The following is a 17,968-nucleotide window of genomic DNA, read 5'->3' as shown; positions in this document are numbered from 1 at the left end:
GCATTATGTACATATTTAAAGAGCTGCTAACTCGATCTATAAGGCAGAATGTTAGGGAAAACTCTAGGCTGGGAAAAAATTCAAGTATGTTAATTTTCTTACATAAATAAACCTATCATATTGTTCATTGTGGAGTTTAAATATCTGCTGTGCTTTTGTACTAAGAAAAAGATATTTTTAAACAAAAAATGAGCAGTCTTTTGACTTTTGCACAACTCATGTTTAACGTTCTTTTAAAGTACGTTGTTCTTATTTTCTGGATTAAATGGTGAGAAAGTTCATCAAATCTTCATTTTATTTTCAAAATACTCTTTCCTATTGTCATCTCCTTAATGTCAACTTTACTCGCACCATTTATTAGCTGAAATTGCAGAACAGTGGGGAAAATGGGGACATGCCAGGGAGAAAGGAGGGACAAGTAAGTCCACAATGAATCTAATAGGTTTTGCCTAAAACCTAAAATACACTAAGGATAAGGAAGAGGGAGTCTAACTTGCGAAATCTAACCATTGTCTGGTTTCACATCATGACTTTTTAGCTGTTGCTTTTTATTTTAAAATGGAAGACATGCAAAAAAAAAAAAAAAAAAAAAGGGTCGGGGCGGGGGGCAAAGCTAATTCTTTCAGTAGAGAATTAATGAAAAGCAGATGGAGGCCTGGATAATAAGTACCAATAAAAGCTTTAGCTGACATAGCTTCAGTTTACAAATCCCTGGCTTTTCCTGGCAGGGCTTGGGGATGGAAGGTGAGGAAGCATGGCATACACAACCTGGATGGGGAAGATATGCAGATCTTTAAAATTAAAGACGTTTTCAATGTCTTATTCTAAAATACTTGATTTGTGGTGCCTCTGATAAAATTCCAGTGAAACCTGAGTATGCCACACAGTCTCTAGTAACCCTCGGGGAGCCACATCCTCTGTGTTCCCAGTCATACCTGACTTTAACATATACACTTTGTTAAATAGGAGCCCAATCCATAACGTGCGCACAAAAAGATGTGTGGTTTAGAATCTGCATGTGTTTCCATTTCTTTTTAAACTTGAACATTAGGAGGCCCTTATAAGAGTATTAAAAAATAAACGAGTAATAAACAAATATGATGAAGCCAGAGGGATATTAGTTTGATTTATGGCAATTGATACTACTCAAAAAATTTTAATGACAAAATTGGGGCTAGCAGGAACATAAATGCTCTTGGGTTTAGTATGTAAGACCTGGAAGACTCTCAGTGAAAAGGAACTGATGAAATCGCTAGATTGAGAGAGCAGAGTTGAGAGACAGACTGTAGGGAAAGACTGTGCCTCAGCACATTAAACAGCATGAATAAGAATTAGAGGTGGACGCTGAACACAGAACAAGTCATTAAGGCTGACAGAAAACCTCCACGTCAGGAGACAAAACCTCAGCCTATAGGGTGCTGCAATCCAACTCAAAGGCCTGGAGTGGGGTTGAAAGTGGGGAGATGGTTCTCTCTGAAATAGCTGCTTACCCCCCTACTGCCTCTCTCCCCCTCCCCCTTCATTCTTTTTTGGGAAAGGATTTTCTCCAAGTTCTCACTGATGCTAAACATAGAACATGTTCCTTCTAGGACAGAATTGAGGATATCCGGGAAAAGTTGTCTTTTTACTTTCTCACCTTTTTTCCCTTTCCGGATAAGTCATAACTGCTTCTTGAAGTTCTCCTAGAACAGTGAAGGCTTTTATTTTTATTTTTATTTTTATTTTTTCTTTATTTGAGACGGAGTCTCACCCTGTAGCCCTGAACGAGAGTGAAGGCTTTTAAAAGAAATGCTGTTATCTTCCTTCCTGCTCTTTGGTGGCTTTCCCTCAGGCGCTAGTTTTGATCCTTCCATCCCTAAGTGACTTCACCTCCTCACATGGCTCTCCCTGCTGATGGCTTTCGAAAATGACTTCATCTTCCAACCTCCTCCATCCAGCTGCCCACATGACATTACCTTGGAACTTAGCTTCCCATCTTTGCCCCTAAAGCCTGATTTCTCTCTTCCCTTTATTATTATTAAAAACCCTCCCCATTTTTGCCAATTTAAGAAACTTTTCTGTCATTCTCCCTTTTCTTCTGTTCTTCAATCTCACTGATTGTCAATATTTTTAATAAACATTATTGTAATGAGTAACACATGCACATGGTACAACATTTAAAAGGCAGGAAAAGGCGTATGGTGAAACCTCAACCTCATTCCTAGCTTCCTCAGCTCATCTCATCCCCCAACGTGGTTCTAGGCCCTGGAAGCACTTGCGGTTGCCAGCTTCTCCTGGATCTTTCCCCCACAGATTTAAGATGAAAAAAAAAAAAATGAGAGAACAAGATCCTAAATGCAACATATTTTACCCCACTATTTTCTCAGCTTCCCTATTTGAGAAATTTCTTCATTTATTTCACACGCATTGATCTGTAGACTATTTTCCCCTATGGTTCTTCCTCTTCCGATATGGATATTTTCCAAGTCCCTTTGCCTGAACCTCTCTCAGAACATGAACTAATATCCATGAACTATTTTTGCTTGTAAGCATGGCTGAGTCCCACCTCTAGTGGTCCAGGACAGAAATTTATTAAAAAGAACAAAGCAGAAGAAAACCTCATCCCTCAATTTGTTTATATAATTAATCTATCTTGAGAAACATCCCTCATTTCAATGTCAGCAGTGACCAGCAGAACCACAGTGAGGAATCAGCATCTAAATGACAATGGTTGTCTCAGAGTCACAGCTGGAGACAGAATTTTAAAAGATGGATGCACAGATAGATGGGTGGTTGGATAGAAGGAGCCAATCAACTGTGAAGTGTTACCAAGCCCGAAAATCATATTTCATTTGATGGTAACAACAGAAGCCTGATTAATGCATGTGGGAATTTCATTTCAGAGTTATACCAATAGACTCTTAGGGTCTGCTTCTTTTTAGGGCTCCCTGAACCCATGTAAAATCGGCCCATTTAAGATTTTAAGGCTCCTCTCTCTGAATTTGATTGATCTTATTTAATGATTAGGAGTGGGATAACTGCTGAAGATGAAGCAGGATTTCTTCACTTGGGTAATTTTATTATACCTGTAACTGTCCTGAAAATGTTATGTTTGAAAGGTAGTACACACATTTTTAAAGCTGTTGTCTGTTTAAGGTTTCCTTTTATCAATAACTCACTAAAGGAGACAAAGTGAAGACACTTTTTGAGATAAGTGGGACGAAAGTGGCTGAGAATTGTGCACATTTTAGTGAACAGAGCTCCTGCTGACCAGGACATAAATGGGTAACATGCCAGCTTCCATTTCCTCATTTCCCTGTTAGATTGGAATTATAGCAGTTATCTGGAGAACAAGGAATCATCCAACATCTTTTTTTTTTGTTATTTTAAATCTCAGAACTATGAATGGAAACTACCAGTTTTCTATTCAATCATTCTTCTGATAGTTCGAACACTAAAATATAGATAGACTGAGGACTTGGGACAAAGGGGAGTCTGAGTTTCAGTGAGAGACAGGGAACCTATGAAATAATGACAATCTATGACTCCATTACAGTGCCAATACTGCTTGCATAAATCTTGTTAGGAATGCTTTGTTGAGGGTTAACAATAATAATTCAATCATTAAAAAATGCTATTCAAAATTCTTTAATATTCCTTGATGACAAACTAACACAGAACACAAGTTTTTCCTAAAGCAATTGTGATTTAGATCTTTCTTTCTAAAATACTAAGTCTCCCTAGCCAACTTACAAATCCAGTTTTATGTAAAAGTGGCAATCCAGGCAACCATCAAACCATTATTTTTGCCGTCACTGAAACATCTGTTTGTAAAGAAGGATTTGAAGAAAATTCTTTTTGAGTCTAACAAAAGCAATTTACAGTACTATAATGCTATTGGCATTCAGGAAACAGTAGCTACACTGCTCCTATTTGAAATTTAAAGAAAACCCACACTCTATTTTGTATAGGTAAGTAAATCACCATATTTTAAAATAAAAATAAAAATAAAAATAATGGATCCCTGAAGCACAAATACTTTAAATGAGCGTGCTGGGCTAACCCACCAGGGTACAACTGTCTTCTTTTATACTGAAATCTAGAAGATGGTAAAAATTACAACTATTTCATCTTGGTGAATAAGAGGACTAGCTGGGAAAGATGATATTTGAGCTGTTAACCAAAAAGAAGAAAGTAATCTAGAAGGATGTGTTGCTATGACAGACTTAGGGATCAACTACAGAGGCAAGAGACAGTAACTCATAGAACATGGTAATTTTCCATTGACCCGTAATTTAAGATGATACCTTCTTCAGGAGCTACCAAAAAGAGACAGAGGCCAATGGAAGAGTCAGTGTTGTGTGGGGGCAGGGGGAGTTGTCACAGGCACTATGCATCCCTCTGATCCTGCAGCCAAAAGCATTAAGTGATGAAACATGGAAACATGGAAACAGTCATCCAAGAGATTCAAGCTGCTGAGGCACTGAGGAGCCCTTGTTAAGAGATGGGCTCAATTTACAGCAGTATTTTGACCTGGAACTTGATGGTTCCACTCAATAAAACCTGTTATGTTTTGAATGTTGTCATCCATGAAATTCTAGAAGCCAAGCTTGCATGTGCCACCCAATACATATAAACCTTAGGAAGAAAAGCCAGACAACCTGGCAAAAGGAAAACTATCTTGGACCAGATCAGTTCACACAGATCAGTTCGCAGATAGTTCACTTTTGTCCAGAGTCCACTCTGAAACTCAAGAGTTAAGCAAGCTTTTCCCTTAAACAATTAGAGAAATGTCACATGCAAAGATTTAATGCCTCTCAAGAGAGATGTAGTCCTTCCCACTCCACACTTGAAAAAAATCTGTTTTAAGCCAACATATTAGCATTTATAGTATTACAAAACATGCTTAATTAAAAAAAACTGTATGGATAGTTCCTCTACTTACAGAATTCAAATAACAGAAATTATGAATTAGTATGTATAGATGATATCTTCTAGGATGTTAATATCCTCACTTGCATAACTGAGTCTCATTTTTGTTCAATGGCAGGATTAAATTTCAGTAATACATTTATAAGAAGCATATTATGTTTATTATGCAATTGGGTTCAAGGATGTGTAAGATCCGGATCTTACACATTCTTGAATCCCAATTGCAGAATAATTAAGCGTATTTATTTGCCTATTCGCTCATTTGATAAATATTTATTGAATATCTACCAAGTGGCAGGCTTAGAAGCATGTATAAAGTGCAATGGGAACAGTGCAAAAGGGTAATAGCCTTGCTTTGGGAAGTCAGCAAAGGCTCCCTGGGGGTCATGTGGCCTTAAATGATGCCTCAAAGTTTTACAGGCACAAAAGAGGGAGAAGGGAATTTCTGGTGGGAGAAACAGAGCCTGCAAAGGTCAGGGTGTGTTAAGAATGGGGTGAATGGCACGGATTTTAATGAGGCTGGAAACACAGGGTGTGCATGTGTGTGTGGCAGCAGCAGGGAAGAGAGGCGGGAGGGAAATTATTCTAGAGGGAAGCCGAGGTTGGGGGAGGTAGGTCAGAGCCAGCCTGTGGAGGGCCTAGAAGGCCACACTAAGTTTGGACTTGTCGATTGTCCAAGGAAGGGCCACAGAAAGTTATTAGCCAGGAGAAAGACATGATCACTTTGTTACGGAATTAGGACTAGCATTAGTGTGGAAAGGGGTGCCAATTATAATCCTTTAAATTGAAGAAGATCCTAGCTCAGATAAGAGCACTGGGGATGAGAGGAGAGAACCAATTCAAGAGACACTTTGGAAGAAGAATTATTACAAACCAGAGGCCTCCTGGATGTGGAGACTGAATAACGGTAGCAGCTGAGGATCAACCTCTAGCTTGGGAAACAGAAAAGGATGTGACAGAAATGTGCTTAAATGTCTGTCATTTTGGGGATGTGTGTAAATATATTTACTTTTTTGCACAAACGTAACTGAAAACTTTTCAGGACATAAATACATCATGAATATGTATGTATTTAAGCTTAAATACTTCTCACCACGAAGTTGAACTAAAAACAGAAGTAATATAAAAGCTGTGAAGGTACATCAAGTAAGAAAGGTATAAATTAAGAGACTACTATATAATTTCCTAGCCCATCCATTTATAAACGCAAAATTATGCTCAACAGACAATTTTTTTTTTCAAAGACTCCATCCAACTGAAAGTAGATCACAGAGGGGGAAAAAAATCCCTGAACACAAAGGTGGGTTGTCTAACCATTATAGCCAAAGGAGAATTTTATTTTTTTATGTTTTATTTTTTGAAACAGGGTCTCACTCTGTCTCCCAGGCTGGAGTACAGTGGCGTGATCACAGCTCACTGCAATCTCTGCCACCCAGGCTCGCTCAAGGGATCCTCACCTCAGTCTCCTGGGTAGCTGGGATTACAGGCACGCACCACCATGGGCCAAGGGAAATTTTAAAGCAAAATGTTCAAGGGATCCAGGAGCTCCAGCAACAGACAGGACAGGCAGCTAATCTTGGGTTGGTGGGACTCCCGAGACAATCAGGCACTTTGGAATTACCTGCCCTTTGGTTTGGAGGAAGGCGGCTGAATCGTAGAAGAGGAAGTCAGGAGTGGCCTATCATACCTGGAGACTCCTGTGTGACAAACTGTTAGACAATCCAGAACGATAAACACCATTTACTCCAGCCCACATTGCGGGGGCAATCCAAGGCTGAGGCCAACCTCCCAGAGACCCTACAGCTGATTAATTTAGCATATGTGTTTTGCTGGATGTTAATTTTTTTCCCATGGAGATTCAGGAACAAATATGGTAACTATAAAAAAGAGTTACCATTAGCCAAGAGCTTGCCTTGCGCCATGTGCCCTAAGTACCTCCCGTGACTCATGCCCTCTAAAACTCACTGCCCCCCTGTGAGGGGCAACTTCCTCAGCTGCAACCTGCAAGGGAGGCTTAGCATGGTTAATGGGTTTGGTAGCTTGTCCAGCATTATGCCCCAAATAAATGGATCTTCTGGTTTGTGGATCAGGACTCATTCTACTCTGAGTACCATGGGCCCTGGATTTCATTTGTTCACAGTGCTCTGTAAGAGTGGGAGAAATGAAGTGGTTTGCATATTGAGCTCTGGAATTGGACTGTCTGGGACCTAGACGAAAACATTCTACAGATCCATTGCACAACAATGTAAATACATTGATCACTACTCAACCGGACATGTAAAAATGGTTAAGATGGTAAATTTTATGGTATGTTTCTTTTTACCACAATTAAAAAATTTTAAAACCTCACACTTTCTTAATCTCAACATGCACTAGAGGTACCTATAAAACAGCAGCCAGCAAACTATAAAGGGATGGTGAGTAAATATTTTTAGCTTTGTGAGCCATTAGCCTCTGTCGTAACTGCTCAACTCTGCCATGGTATTGTGAAAGCAGCCAGACCACTTATGGTCATAAGTGAATAGGCATGGTCATGTTCCAATAAAACCTTTATTTACAAAAACAGGTGGCTGACCTGTGGGCCATAGGTTGCTGACCCTTGCAAAAGTATTCATACATAAATAAGAGAAAAAATATTACCCATTTGTAAATACCAAAGGCTCCTCTTTGAAAGTGTCCAATAAATTCACCCAATAATTATGCATGAAACATTCTTATTTTTCCAGAGGCTAAGATTAGAGCAATAGCAATAAGAGCAAGCAGATTCAGAAAGATCAGAACTTACGTGAAGTCCCAGGAAAACACCACATTGAAAAATGAACATGTCAGACCTACTCCAGTATCTACACTTCTCTACAGATGAGCTCAGTGATTTAGAAAAAAAAAAAAACAAAAACAAAAACTAAGGCCGGGCACTGTGGCTCACACCTGTAATCCCAGCACTTGGGAGGCCGAGGTGGGGAGATCACTTGAGGCCAGGAGTTTGAGACCAGCCTGGCCAACATGGTGAAACCCCATCTTTACTAAAAATACAAAAATTAGCTGGGTGTGGTGGCCCGTGCCTGTAATTCTGGCTACTCAGGAAGCTGAGGCACAAGAAATGCTTGAACCTGGGAAGCGGAGATTGCAGTGAGCTAAGATTGCACCACTGCACTCCAGCCTGGGGAGAAAGAACAGGACCCTGTCTCAAAACAAACAAACAAACAAAACAAAACAAAACAAAAAACTAAAAATGCTGCAGCTGGAATAGGGCTCAGCGATCACCCTCAGTGGACGAGGAAATTGAAATAGGTTTATTAGACCTATCCAAGCGGTCACAGCTCATGTGAGTAAGGGCTAAGACATAGTGTAGTGCCATCCTGAGTCTGAGGTCATGCTCCTTCCTCTACTCCATTTCCAGTCAGGAGCAGCACCGAGCAGCCAGCCAGCGAGTTATGTTTCATGCATGTTATTTTAAATGGTCTTGGCCTTACCCTAAAGCTAATTTTTGCTATTTATCAAGTTCCATGGGGAGAATCAATAAAGATAACATAAAACTCTGAAAGTCTCATCTCATCCAATTCAGATTTGGAAGCATGGGTGTAATTGTTTGTTCCCTTCCAAGTTGTGCCATGTGAAAATGGCAGGCTTTTCCTTCGGCATTCACATACTCTAAAAAAGCAGCAACCCATGGGTGGGCTTTGGCAGCTAGAGTCAATCTACTTGAATCCACAAAAAACAGGCACGCCACTTAAACAACCAAACCCAAACAAACAACAGGCACACACCAAAACCCACAAATGAAAATAGCAAGTTATGAAACAAATACATTTAAGAGAGTATTAGTTTTACAAAAGAAATTGTCCTCATAAAAGAACTCAATCCAGTGTATAGAATTCTAGAACTAGCAGAGGAAGAGAGGATAATGGAGTAAGCCCCCTACCCTACCTCCCTTATAGATGAATTAAGCAAAGTCCTGAGAGATATTAGCGCTTAAACATTTAACACTGGTTCATTGTATGGATCCAAACTGGAAATGTTCCCCATTCACTCAACACAACTCTCTGGGGTAGGGGGAGGTGTCCCAGCCCTACCCTAGACACTGAAGTAAAGCAGAAACTGGTTTAATACAGAGAGCTAAATGGCCCAGGCAGAAAGGAAAGGCCTTCATCCTACAGCCTGAGATGGTTGAGCAGTGACACTCTTGCATTACTTAGTGTCTCCAACTCTCACGGGACCCGCCCTCAATTGCTAAAAGAGCCTGACCTCTGACAAAAACCAATGATTTCAGCAGTAATTAATGATACTGTCAAATTAATTAACCCAAGTCTTTGTTCACAGGAAACCCATCCCCCATATCAATACTGCTGTTTACCAGTCCTTGGCTAAGTGCTATAGACCCAAACCTTCACAATCAGGACACTGGAACACCACTGACTGATGGCCCTAATAAAGTCCCACCTAGTAAGCCACCAACATTTGTTAATAAACCTTCTCACCAAACATATCCTTTGATAATATGATTAGTGCATGAACAGGTCTCCAAAAGCTAACACTATTTTAAATAGATATGCACCTGCAAATACCAGTGAGTATCACTCATTTCCTATAATACCTTTTAGCTATCCTTTTGAATTATGGTGATGAAACACTAGACAAATGCTGCAGGATTTCATTCGCCATTTAATAAATGGCTCTCATTAAAACACTGGTTTGCTTGTCCTTGTCTATGAGGACTCAGACTCCTATAAATGCCCACGTATACATTTCCATACTATCTCTTTAGAGGATTCAGGACTATTTTCTTACACCTAACACAGCTTTTATCCCATTTAGAATAATTACCCTCCATCCCATTTCTGACTTTCAAGAAAAACAAGACACTTAATTGACCACAGGAGGACTCTCTCAAGGGCATTCAGGCTGCAAAAGCTCTGCTGCAAGCTCACAACTTCAGCTGATGTAATCTGCTACAAGAAGCTGACTTCTATTTTTAAATCATACCCTTTTACTCTGCCTTCAAAGGGCACATATATCACATGTTGTAACTTTGCTCATAAAATACCTCGTGGTCTCGGGGTGAATCACACTGTCAGGAGGAACTTCCGACTGCACACAGCCCAGCCCTGCCCCTTTAAATTCATCCACCTTTTCCTATTATGTATTTGGTCTTGAGAACAGCTATGTGCGGCCACGCTCTCCAGGTACCTCGTCCCTCATGGTCATATTGACAAGGAGCAGATGCCTGGCAGGGTCCTTCTTGAAGGCTGGACTCATGCTTTCCCACCTCTTTGTATTTCCACTCCCTGACACAGACACTTAATAAATGCTCTTAATGTTGATGTTGAGAGCTCTGTCGTCAGGCCCCTGTGCTTCAAAGGGTGCCAGAAGGAAAACAGATTGCTTTGTTTAACTTCAAGTTTTTCACTCATCATTTCAGGCATGCTCACTGTGTGCTATTTAAAAGGTTTCTTGGCAATCTAAAGACACTATGAAAAAAGCCTTGGTTTGAGGCAAAAAGACACTTGAACTTGCAACTTATTTATGCTTATTCTACTTATTTGTAAAGACAGTGAAGACCTCAGCAATTAAAGTGGTGCTACCATGGAATCTGGTAGAGGTCAGAACAGCCCATTTCTCTCTGGTCTACCTCCCTCTTCATTTCACGGTTACCTCATGTCTCATCGGGTTTGTATAAAAGCTTCCCAGTAGTTCTCCCAGCCTCCAGTCTTAGGCCCTTGCAATCCTTTCTCCATCTTACAATCTAAGAACACAAACTTGATCATGCCTCCTGCCTTCCCTACACCCTCCCACTACCCCCACACTTAGCGAAGTGTTGTTTTTATTCTAGTCCTGTCTCCCTTTCTAGCCCCATGGTCAGAGCACCCCATCTCCACACCCACCTCACCTTCTGTGCTCTGGTTCTAAGTGTGCTGCTCCTTTCCCCTAAAAGATCTTTCTGTAAATTGCTTTCTCAGCCTGGAATGCTGCTCTGTTGCTCCTACTCTTTCTACTCAGCTCCTTCCTACCCGCCCTTCACATTTTGTTTAGTGCCACCTCCTCCAGGAAGCCCCTCCCAGGAGTTCCTGAGGCACCACGTGCTACCACAGACACTACTGTTCGCCATGCTGTACTGCGTTTACTTGCTCTAGCCCCACATGACTGTAGAAGACAAGATGGCAATGATCAGTCTGCTTCCTTACTACTGTATTCCTCTGGATGCTGCCTGAACAGGGCCCAGCTTCAATATCATTTGTTGAATGGACAATAAATGAATGAGTAGATACCACGGAATCCAAATAGGGAGACCACATCCATGAGGTATGAATTCGAACTTTGTCTCCATCAGAAAGTGTGAACTTAAAAAAGAGAATTTATAGCAAAATACTACTTTAGCTCAGGATTCATCCTTTGAGATGTGAAGGTGGCAGCTGGCCCTGAGGAGACTGAAACTCCCCCTCCCACAGTGACTCCCAAGGAGCCACTGGCAGCTAGATCGCTCTCCTAGATGACTCAGAAACACATTTAGGTAACACATTCCTGGGAGAGAAATGGAGACTGTTTAAAATGGAGTCCTACTGGGACGAAACACTAAAGCTTGCTCAAAGTTAAATGTCAAGTTATAAACTCCAAGTGAAGAGAAAACTCCACAATTTAAATTCATTCTAAAAAGGGCAGCAAGCCTCACATTAATAATGCAACTTCTTATATGCAAAACCACGTATGTCAATTTCCAAACCATCATGAGGTCAGTTGCAAATGGTGAGAATGCCCCACAGGTTTGAGAAAACATGGGTGTGGCACTTCCAACTCAGTGCCTGGAATCTTGTCATCGGTTATGTGTGTGCTAATTTGGGGCCAGGCGCTGGACTGGCCCTGGCTGTGCAGATCCCCAACACGGTTCCTGTTCTTGTGGAGAGTCTGGCCTAATCAAATATACACTTGAAGATAGGCTTATTTAAAAAAAGATTCTAAGTACACCATGTTTAGCTGTTAAATTGAATCCAGCACACATGGGATTGGGGAGTAAGGCTTCGGCAACTTCTGCATGGCAGAGGATTTTTTTTTTTTTCTTTTAAAACCATATTTTCCAAAATCAACAGACTGATGACACTAAGGAATGGGTAATGTTTCAACATTCAAACCAAATGACGAAGGGCTTGGTTTTTATTTCATCCTTACAGTTAGTAACCACTCCCCCAAAACAAAACCAAAAAAAACACAATTCCACATAAAATTCTTCTGCCTTCCAGAATAATCATACATTTATTTTTATTACCTGGCACATAGCAGGTGTTCAATAAATATTAATTGAATGAATAAATCACAAGAGAGGAATTACTATGAAAGGCCTTTTTCAATTTTAGGTATTCTCTCTTACAGAAGAAAATTATGTGTATTTTGAAGGATTCTGACTCTCATTTACCTCTCTGATCTTGGGCTAATTTCCTAACATGGGTATCATTTTCCTCACTTATAAAATAAAATCAGTGTCTTGGTTATTATGAGGATTAAAGAAGGCAACAGATATAAATGATAAGCACTCTGCCTTGTAGACAATTTTTTTCACCCTCTTCATTCTCCTCAACCCTCAAATAAAGTACTAATGACAAACCAAATAACTGGCCCGATTAAAAAGTTAGAAAACTTCAAAAGTAGCCTGGGATCACCAGCATCTAGCTAGCAATCCTTTAAAAATGTTATTTACAATTTAGGGGCTTTGATTTTTCTCTTCTATAAGATGAGTGAGTTTCACTAGAGGATCACAACAGCCTTTTCAGTCCTGATTTTCTATGACTCAGAAGCCTACCTCATGAAGAAGTCAGATGTTGCTGACACATGAAGGACATCTGTGATCAGAAATAAAATGGACCCTGATTTCTCTTCAGAGGGAAGGGCTCTAAATCACAAACCAAGATAAAACTTGACTTTAAAGGAATCAATCAATCTATATCTAGGTCAAGAATTGGTGACGGTATTTTTTTTTTTTTTTTTTTTGAGGCGGAGTCTTGCTCTGTCGCCCGGACTGGAGTGCAGTGGCCGGATCTCAGCTCACTGCAAGCTCCGCCTCCCGGGTTTACGCCATTCTCCTGCCTCAGCCTCCCGAGTAGCTGAGACTACAGGCGCCCGCCACCTCGCCCAGCTAGTTTTTGTATTTTCAGTAGAGACGGGGTTTCACCATGTTAGCCAGGATGGTCTCGATCTCCTGACCTCATGATCCGCCCGTCTCAGCCTCCCAAAGTGCTGGGATTACAGGCTTGAGCCACCGCGCCCGGCCTGTGACCGTATTCTTAAGCACCTTCCTTCCCTCCACCCCTACAGAGCTAACCTCCAACGCGAGTGAAGGTTCTATTTGTAGCTCTGCAATAATGTACATAATAAGAAATCTAGGGATTTGAAGCAATATCACGATTACAAATGGATCATTTGAAATGAGTAAGACAGTTGACACAATATTATGTCAAGCCTAACATTTGGCTGATTCTTTTTTCTTTCACACCCTGAAATACATCCAGGCGACCAAACAAAGAACCACCAAGATTGTACACAACAAAAATCTCGCTACATTTTCATAAATATTCAGTGTAAGACTGCCACCTAGTGGTGGAATGTATTCTTGTATGACAAAATCAAACTGCTAAATTGACACAAGATAATTAAAAAACCAACAAGCCTGTTCTTTGCTGCTTACCAAATATTTCAATGAAGTTTAAGAGCATAGCCATCTCTTCAGCCACATACTTTCCTCAGAAAAATTTCTGAGGAATGCTGCATGAGTCAACCCTGCAACTAAACCCCACTGCTTCTGAACATGTCACAAAACAAAGGAGCATTATTATTCTATTAATTTTTAATATGCATTAGCAATTTTAAAAGATTTCCCCAGTAGTCTGTTCTCATCTCCCCGATCCATTTGATCTAATCTTGATTTTTAGTTATGCATGAAAAGGCATTTAAAAGTGACAACCTTACAAAAAGTGTGCATTATAAGAAAATCTGACTTCAATTAAAAGCAGTTATGAAATCCCAGCAATTTCCAGCTGTCTCTTCTATCTTATCCTTTAGAGAATTACGAATCACATTAATTGGTATTCTGTCACATAAAAAGACACCAGCGATGATTAATTGCATCCTTGGTGCTTTTGAGTTATGTCTTCGTCACCAGAGGGATTCAAATCACACCTCATTACCTTCCAGCAGGTACCCATTCTGCTAACCCTCATAAAACCTCCTACCTTCCTGAACTTCTCCATTTGCTTGTAGAGGTCTGGATCAAGCTCTTGAGACACGTCCTTCATCCATAATAGGGCTCCTCTATACTCCGTCCTGCACTGTTCCATGCGGTTCACCGTCAGCCAAGTATCTGAGATGGCCCGATGCCGAAAAGTCTCCACTTCTTGGTGAAATCTACACAGAGGATTTCGCAAGGCCAACCTAGACAGGAGGACAAAGCCATACTTTCAAAACTAAGCCAGTGAGCAATTTAACTCCTTGACATTCTGCCAATCTTAGATTTACGAGTCTAGAACAGTGCCTGGAATGTAGAAGATGCTCCATCAATATTTGCTGAATAATAATTGAAATACATGTAGTTTGAACTGATGAGTCAGCCAGAGAAGATTATCCATGTACCCATCCCTTAGCTTACTGCTACTAACTGGACCACTGGCAAGCACCTCCATCTGCATTGTTGGGGGTGGTCTTGAGCCTGGGCTGAGTGCTCATTTGAAGCTGGGGTCAATCCTGTGTTCATAGAGGATGGCCAAGGCATGACCACTGCCCATTTCTACATTTGGCCCTTTGAGGAGGGATGGAGTGTATATGATTAGTGTCTCTCTGACTAGGCCATTTTAGATGACTCTCCAAAGGCCAAGGCATCTGCTGCTCACTCCAATAGTCACAGAGGAATGAAATATGAGCAGAAGCATTTTGAAATGGTACAGGAAGGGGGACCAGCACACTTACTAAGAGGCTATTGTGTGTTACTACTTTCAGACAGGTTACATTATTTCATCTTTGCTAAAAAAACACTTGAGGACATTACACCAGAAATGAAGGTGATGAAGTAGGTGTAAAATTATGATAATGTTGGCTATAACATATGCCATTTACCCAGCCAAAAAACGTTTAAGGCATATTAAACTTCGGATATAATACTCATCTTGGGGAAAAATACTGCTTCTTCCATCTCCCTACCCAAAAATGAACAATGTCAGATGAATTACACTCTTAAAATATACTCTTCTCCATGAAGTTTCAGGGCACAGATGCCAAAAAATGAATATTTAAATATCAATTAAAATGCAAACTTATTTAGCTAAAGGGAACAATGGTGTCAGTGAACTGAAGTCAGCTTTTGGAAATTCCATCAACGTCTGCAATGCCTTAGGTGTGTGTAGCACGGTAAGATTACAAATGGTGCAATGAACTATTTAAGAAAAAATTTCCTTTTACTATTTCCCCTAGTTTTCTTCTTGTCTGTAAAGCATTATTTTTAACTACTGAGTACTTGTATAAGAATAGCCTGCTCACACTGTCCTACCTAGATGTTGCAGATTATTTTCAAAGACATTGTTGCCATAAAGTAAGCTTGTTATTCCTGTTGGTTTGATTTAATACTCACCTTTCATCAAATAGAATATGTGGTTGTAGCAATGACTACTGAATAAGTCAGTAAAACAACACTGGTGTGAAGGTTTGTGTAACTGGTGACTTCTATTTAAAGAGATCAAGAGTCCTCAGCTATCTCCCTAACGATTCTGTTTACTTCTAGATTCCTTTTTCTCTTCCTTTGCCTAAGAATTTTTCTCACTGAAGTTAGTGATAATTATATGTTTAACATATGACAACTTACTCTATGAAATACTTTTTTAGGAATCAATTATTCTTGCAAGGTTTGAAAAGGTCCTACATGCATAGAAAGTATTAATTAAGAGGTTAAAAGTAGATCATCTCTATTAGTAAAATTTTAGTTGCTTCTTAATTTCACTTTTTGGTTTGTCTCTATTTTAAAATTTTTCTAGAATGAGTATGTATTTTTACATAGAAAAATTATAAATAATACTAAATGGTAAGATTTAAGATGATAAACAAATACCTCTTGGGAAATGTGTGGAGAACTACTAGAAATGGTTTCATTCAAGCATAAAAGTTGGCATTGCCCACAAAGTCAGGGTCCAAATGTCATCAGGAAGAACCTAAATGCCCAGGAGAAGACACCACTGAAAAAGAGATGCAGTAGGTCTCTTTTTTTCTACTCCATCTTCCTTGGGTTTTCATAGGAACAACCATGTACCATGCTGCTGGCCTGCTGTTGGCCCAAAAGGAGGGAAAGCAGCAAGGAGACATTAATAGAAGAAAATGCTGGACAATTTGAGTAAGTGAAATTTCTATAGCTGGAATATTTGTGGGAACTACCTACATTCTGCCTAATATTAGTGGGTGACATTTTAGGGGTTTGTTAGTTACTGGGAGAGAAGGGAGTGAGGAGGAGTGTCACTTTTCTCAGGCGCAGAGGGTGACTGTGTGCAGGGGCTCCTGCTTATTTAACATCCACCATAAAAATGAGTCACAGGTGTGTTAAAAAAAAAAAATACCACTCATCTACCACAATTTTCCCTGTACCAGAGCTTCTCAAGCTTGAATTTACATCAAAACAACAGGGGTCTAGTTAAAATGGGGATGTGGATCCTGCATGTCTGGGGTGCGGCCTAGATTCTGCATTTCTAACACACTCTCAGGTCATGGTCCGCGGTCTGAGCAGTGTGGACCTGGGCATGAGAACAGCACCTCTCTGAAGTTAATTGGCCCACAGAGAGTGGAGAAGGAACCCTTCAACCTGGTCTCATTAGGCTCCTGCTTTAATCAGCTGCTGGAAGGGGACCAGACTGATTGCTACAAGCAACACGGAAGGTCAAACATAAGCCCAGGACAGCACTCATACTGATTGACATATATAATGCCCCTATAGACCAAAAGAAAAATGAAAAAAAAAATTTTTTTAATTAACAGGGAGGAAAAAAAAATCCTATGTATTAATCTTAATTAGAGAGTGAAATACAAACTGCCTAACTAGTGAGTACAGTGCAGCTCCTCAGCCTCAGGCAAAATCTTTCTAAAGAATACTGTGAGATTCCCCTTCATGAGTAGGGTGCGTCCCAGAGTCTCCTCAGATCCCTCCAAATAGATCCCCACTGAAGGCCACACACCTTTGCTGGGAAGAAAAGCAGAGGGCCTTTCCTGTCGCTTGCATCATCTTTCCTGCTCTGGTTTTATCTTGGAAGCCTTGGGATCGAAGAAATTTTCCCAGTTCGTTTTCTTCTTGAGACAAGACTGATGAAGAAAAGACCAAAAGGAACCATGAACAATGAGCATTTTGATTACAAAGGGAACAAGAAAGACAAATCACAAGGTCCTCTCTCTTCCAGAGGCGAAGACGAGATGAAATTAAATCCAAGTGGCAGGCTACAAGGTAAGCTCCCCCTACCCCCCATTTAACTTTCATGCTGTTCTTCCATTTACAATACAAGAGATCAAATTCACTTGAATACATCTGTCAGTGAGTTTGGTGCCCTGTAATCAGAACCAGAAAATGACCTCTGTACTGAAAAGCAAGCCCATAATGTGCTGCTTCGAGCTGAAATAAAGGAGTTGGGTTTGTCAAGTATGACTGTGGGAATCTTTTGTGGCTGCCTAGGATGCAGTGCTAGCTGCCTCCCATTATTCTCTCCTGCTGACTTTTGATCTCTGCTTTTTGAGTTACGTTCTATTCGATTGCAAAGCAATTCAAATACCTCAGCCGTGACACAGGTTTTTGGTTGGAAGTGGGGGTAGGGATTGAGGGTGGGGAGGTCATCAGGTTGATGACAGTGGGTTTTAAAAATACAGAGCTGGAACCAAATCTGAATTGGTGATGCCTAATCTTGGCCTTATTTTTAAAGACAACCTCAGATGGTATTTTTGGTGGGAAAGTGATTTGGTGCAAGCTTTCTACAGATTGATTTGACAGTAAACATTTTAAAAAATCACAGAATTGCATGTATCTTTGGATTCTGCACGTCTACTGTTAGGTAGGAGT

The 17,968-nt window shown here is 40.4% G+C and overlaps 1 protein-coding gene across 1 annotated transcript in view; it reads right to left on the bottom strand.

Annotated features, from left to right (window-relative positions):
- The window catches only part of ICA1 (islet cell autoantigen 1), a 154,707-nt gene that overhangs the window by 97,108 nt on the left and 39,631 nt on the right, over positions 1 to 17,968 (bottom strand). The window contains exons 5-6 of the mRNA XM_023224871.3: positions 17,100 to 17,223; positions 14,127 to 14,325 (exon numbers count right to left, since the gene is read on the bottom strand). Of these exons, the coding sequence (XP_023080639.2) occupies positions 14,127 to 14,325; positions 17,100 to 17,223 (323 nt within the window). The remainder of the gene's footprint in view (positions 1 to 14,126; positions 14,326 to 17,099; positions 17,224 to 17,968) is intronic.

Source organism: Piliocolobus tephrosceles, chromosome 8 (genome assembly GCF_002776525.5).
Source record: "Piliocolobus tephrosceles isolate RC106 chromosome 8, ASM277652v3, whole genome shotgun sequence".
Lineage (NCBI taxonomy): Eukaryota > Metazoa > Chordata > Mammalia > Primates > Cercopithecidae > Piliocolobus > Piliocolobus tephrosceles.
Note: the sequence above shows the minus strand (reverse complement) of the source record. Positions and strands in the feature narration are given on the sequence as shown.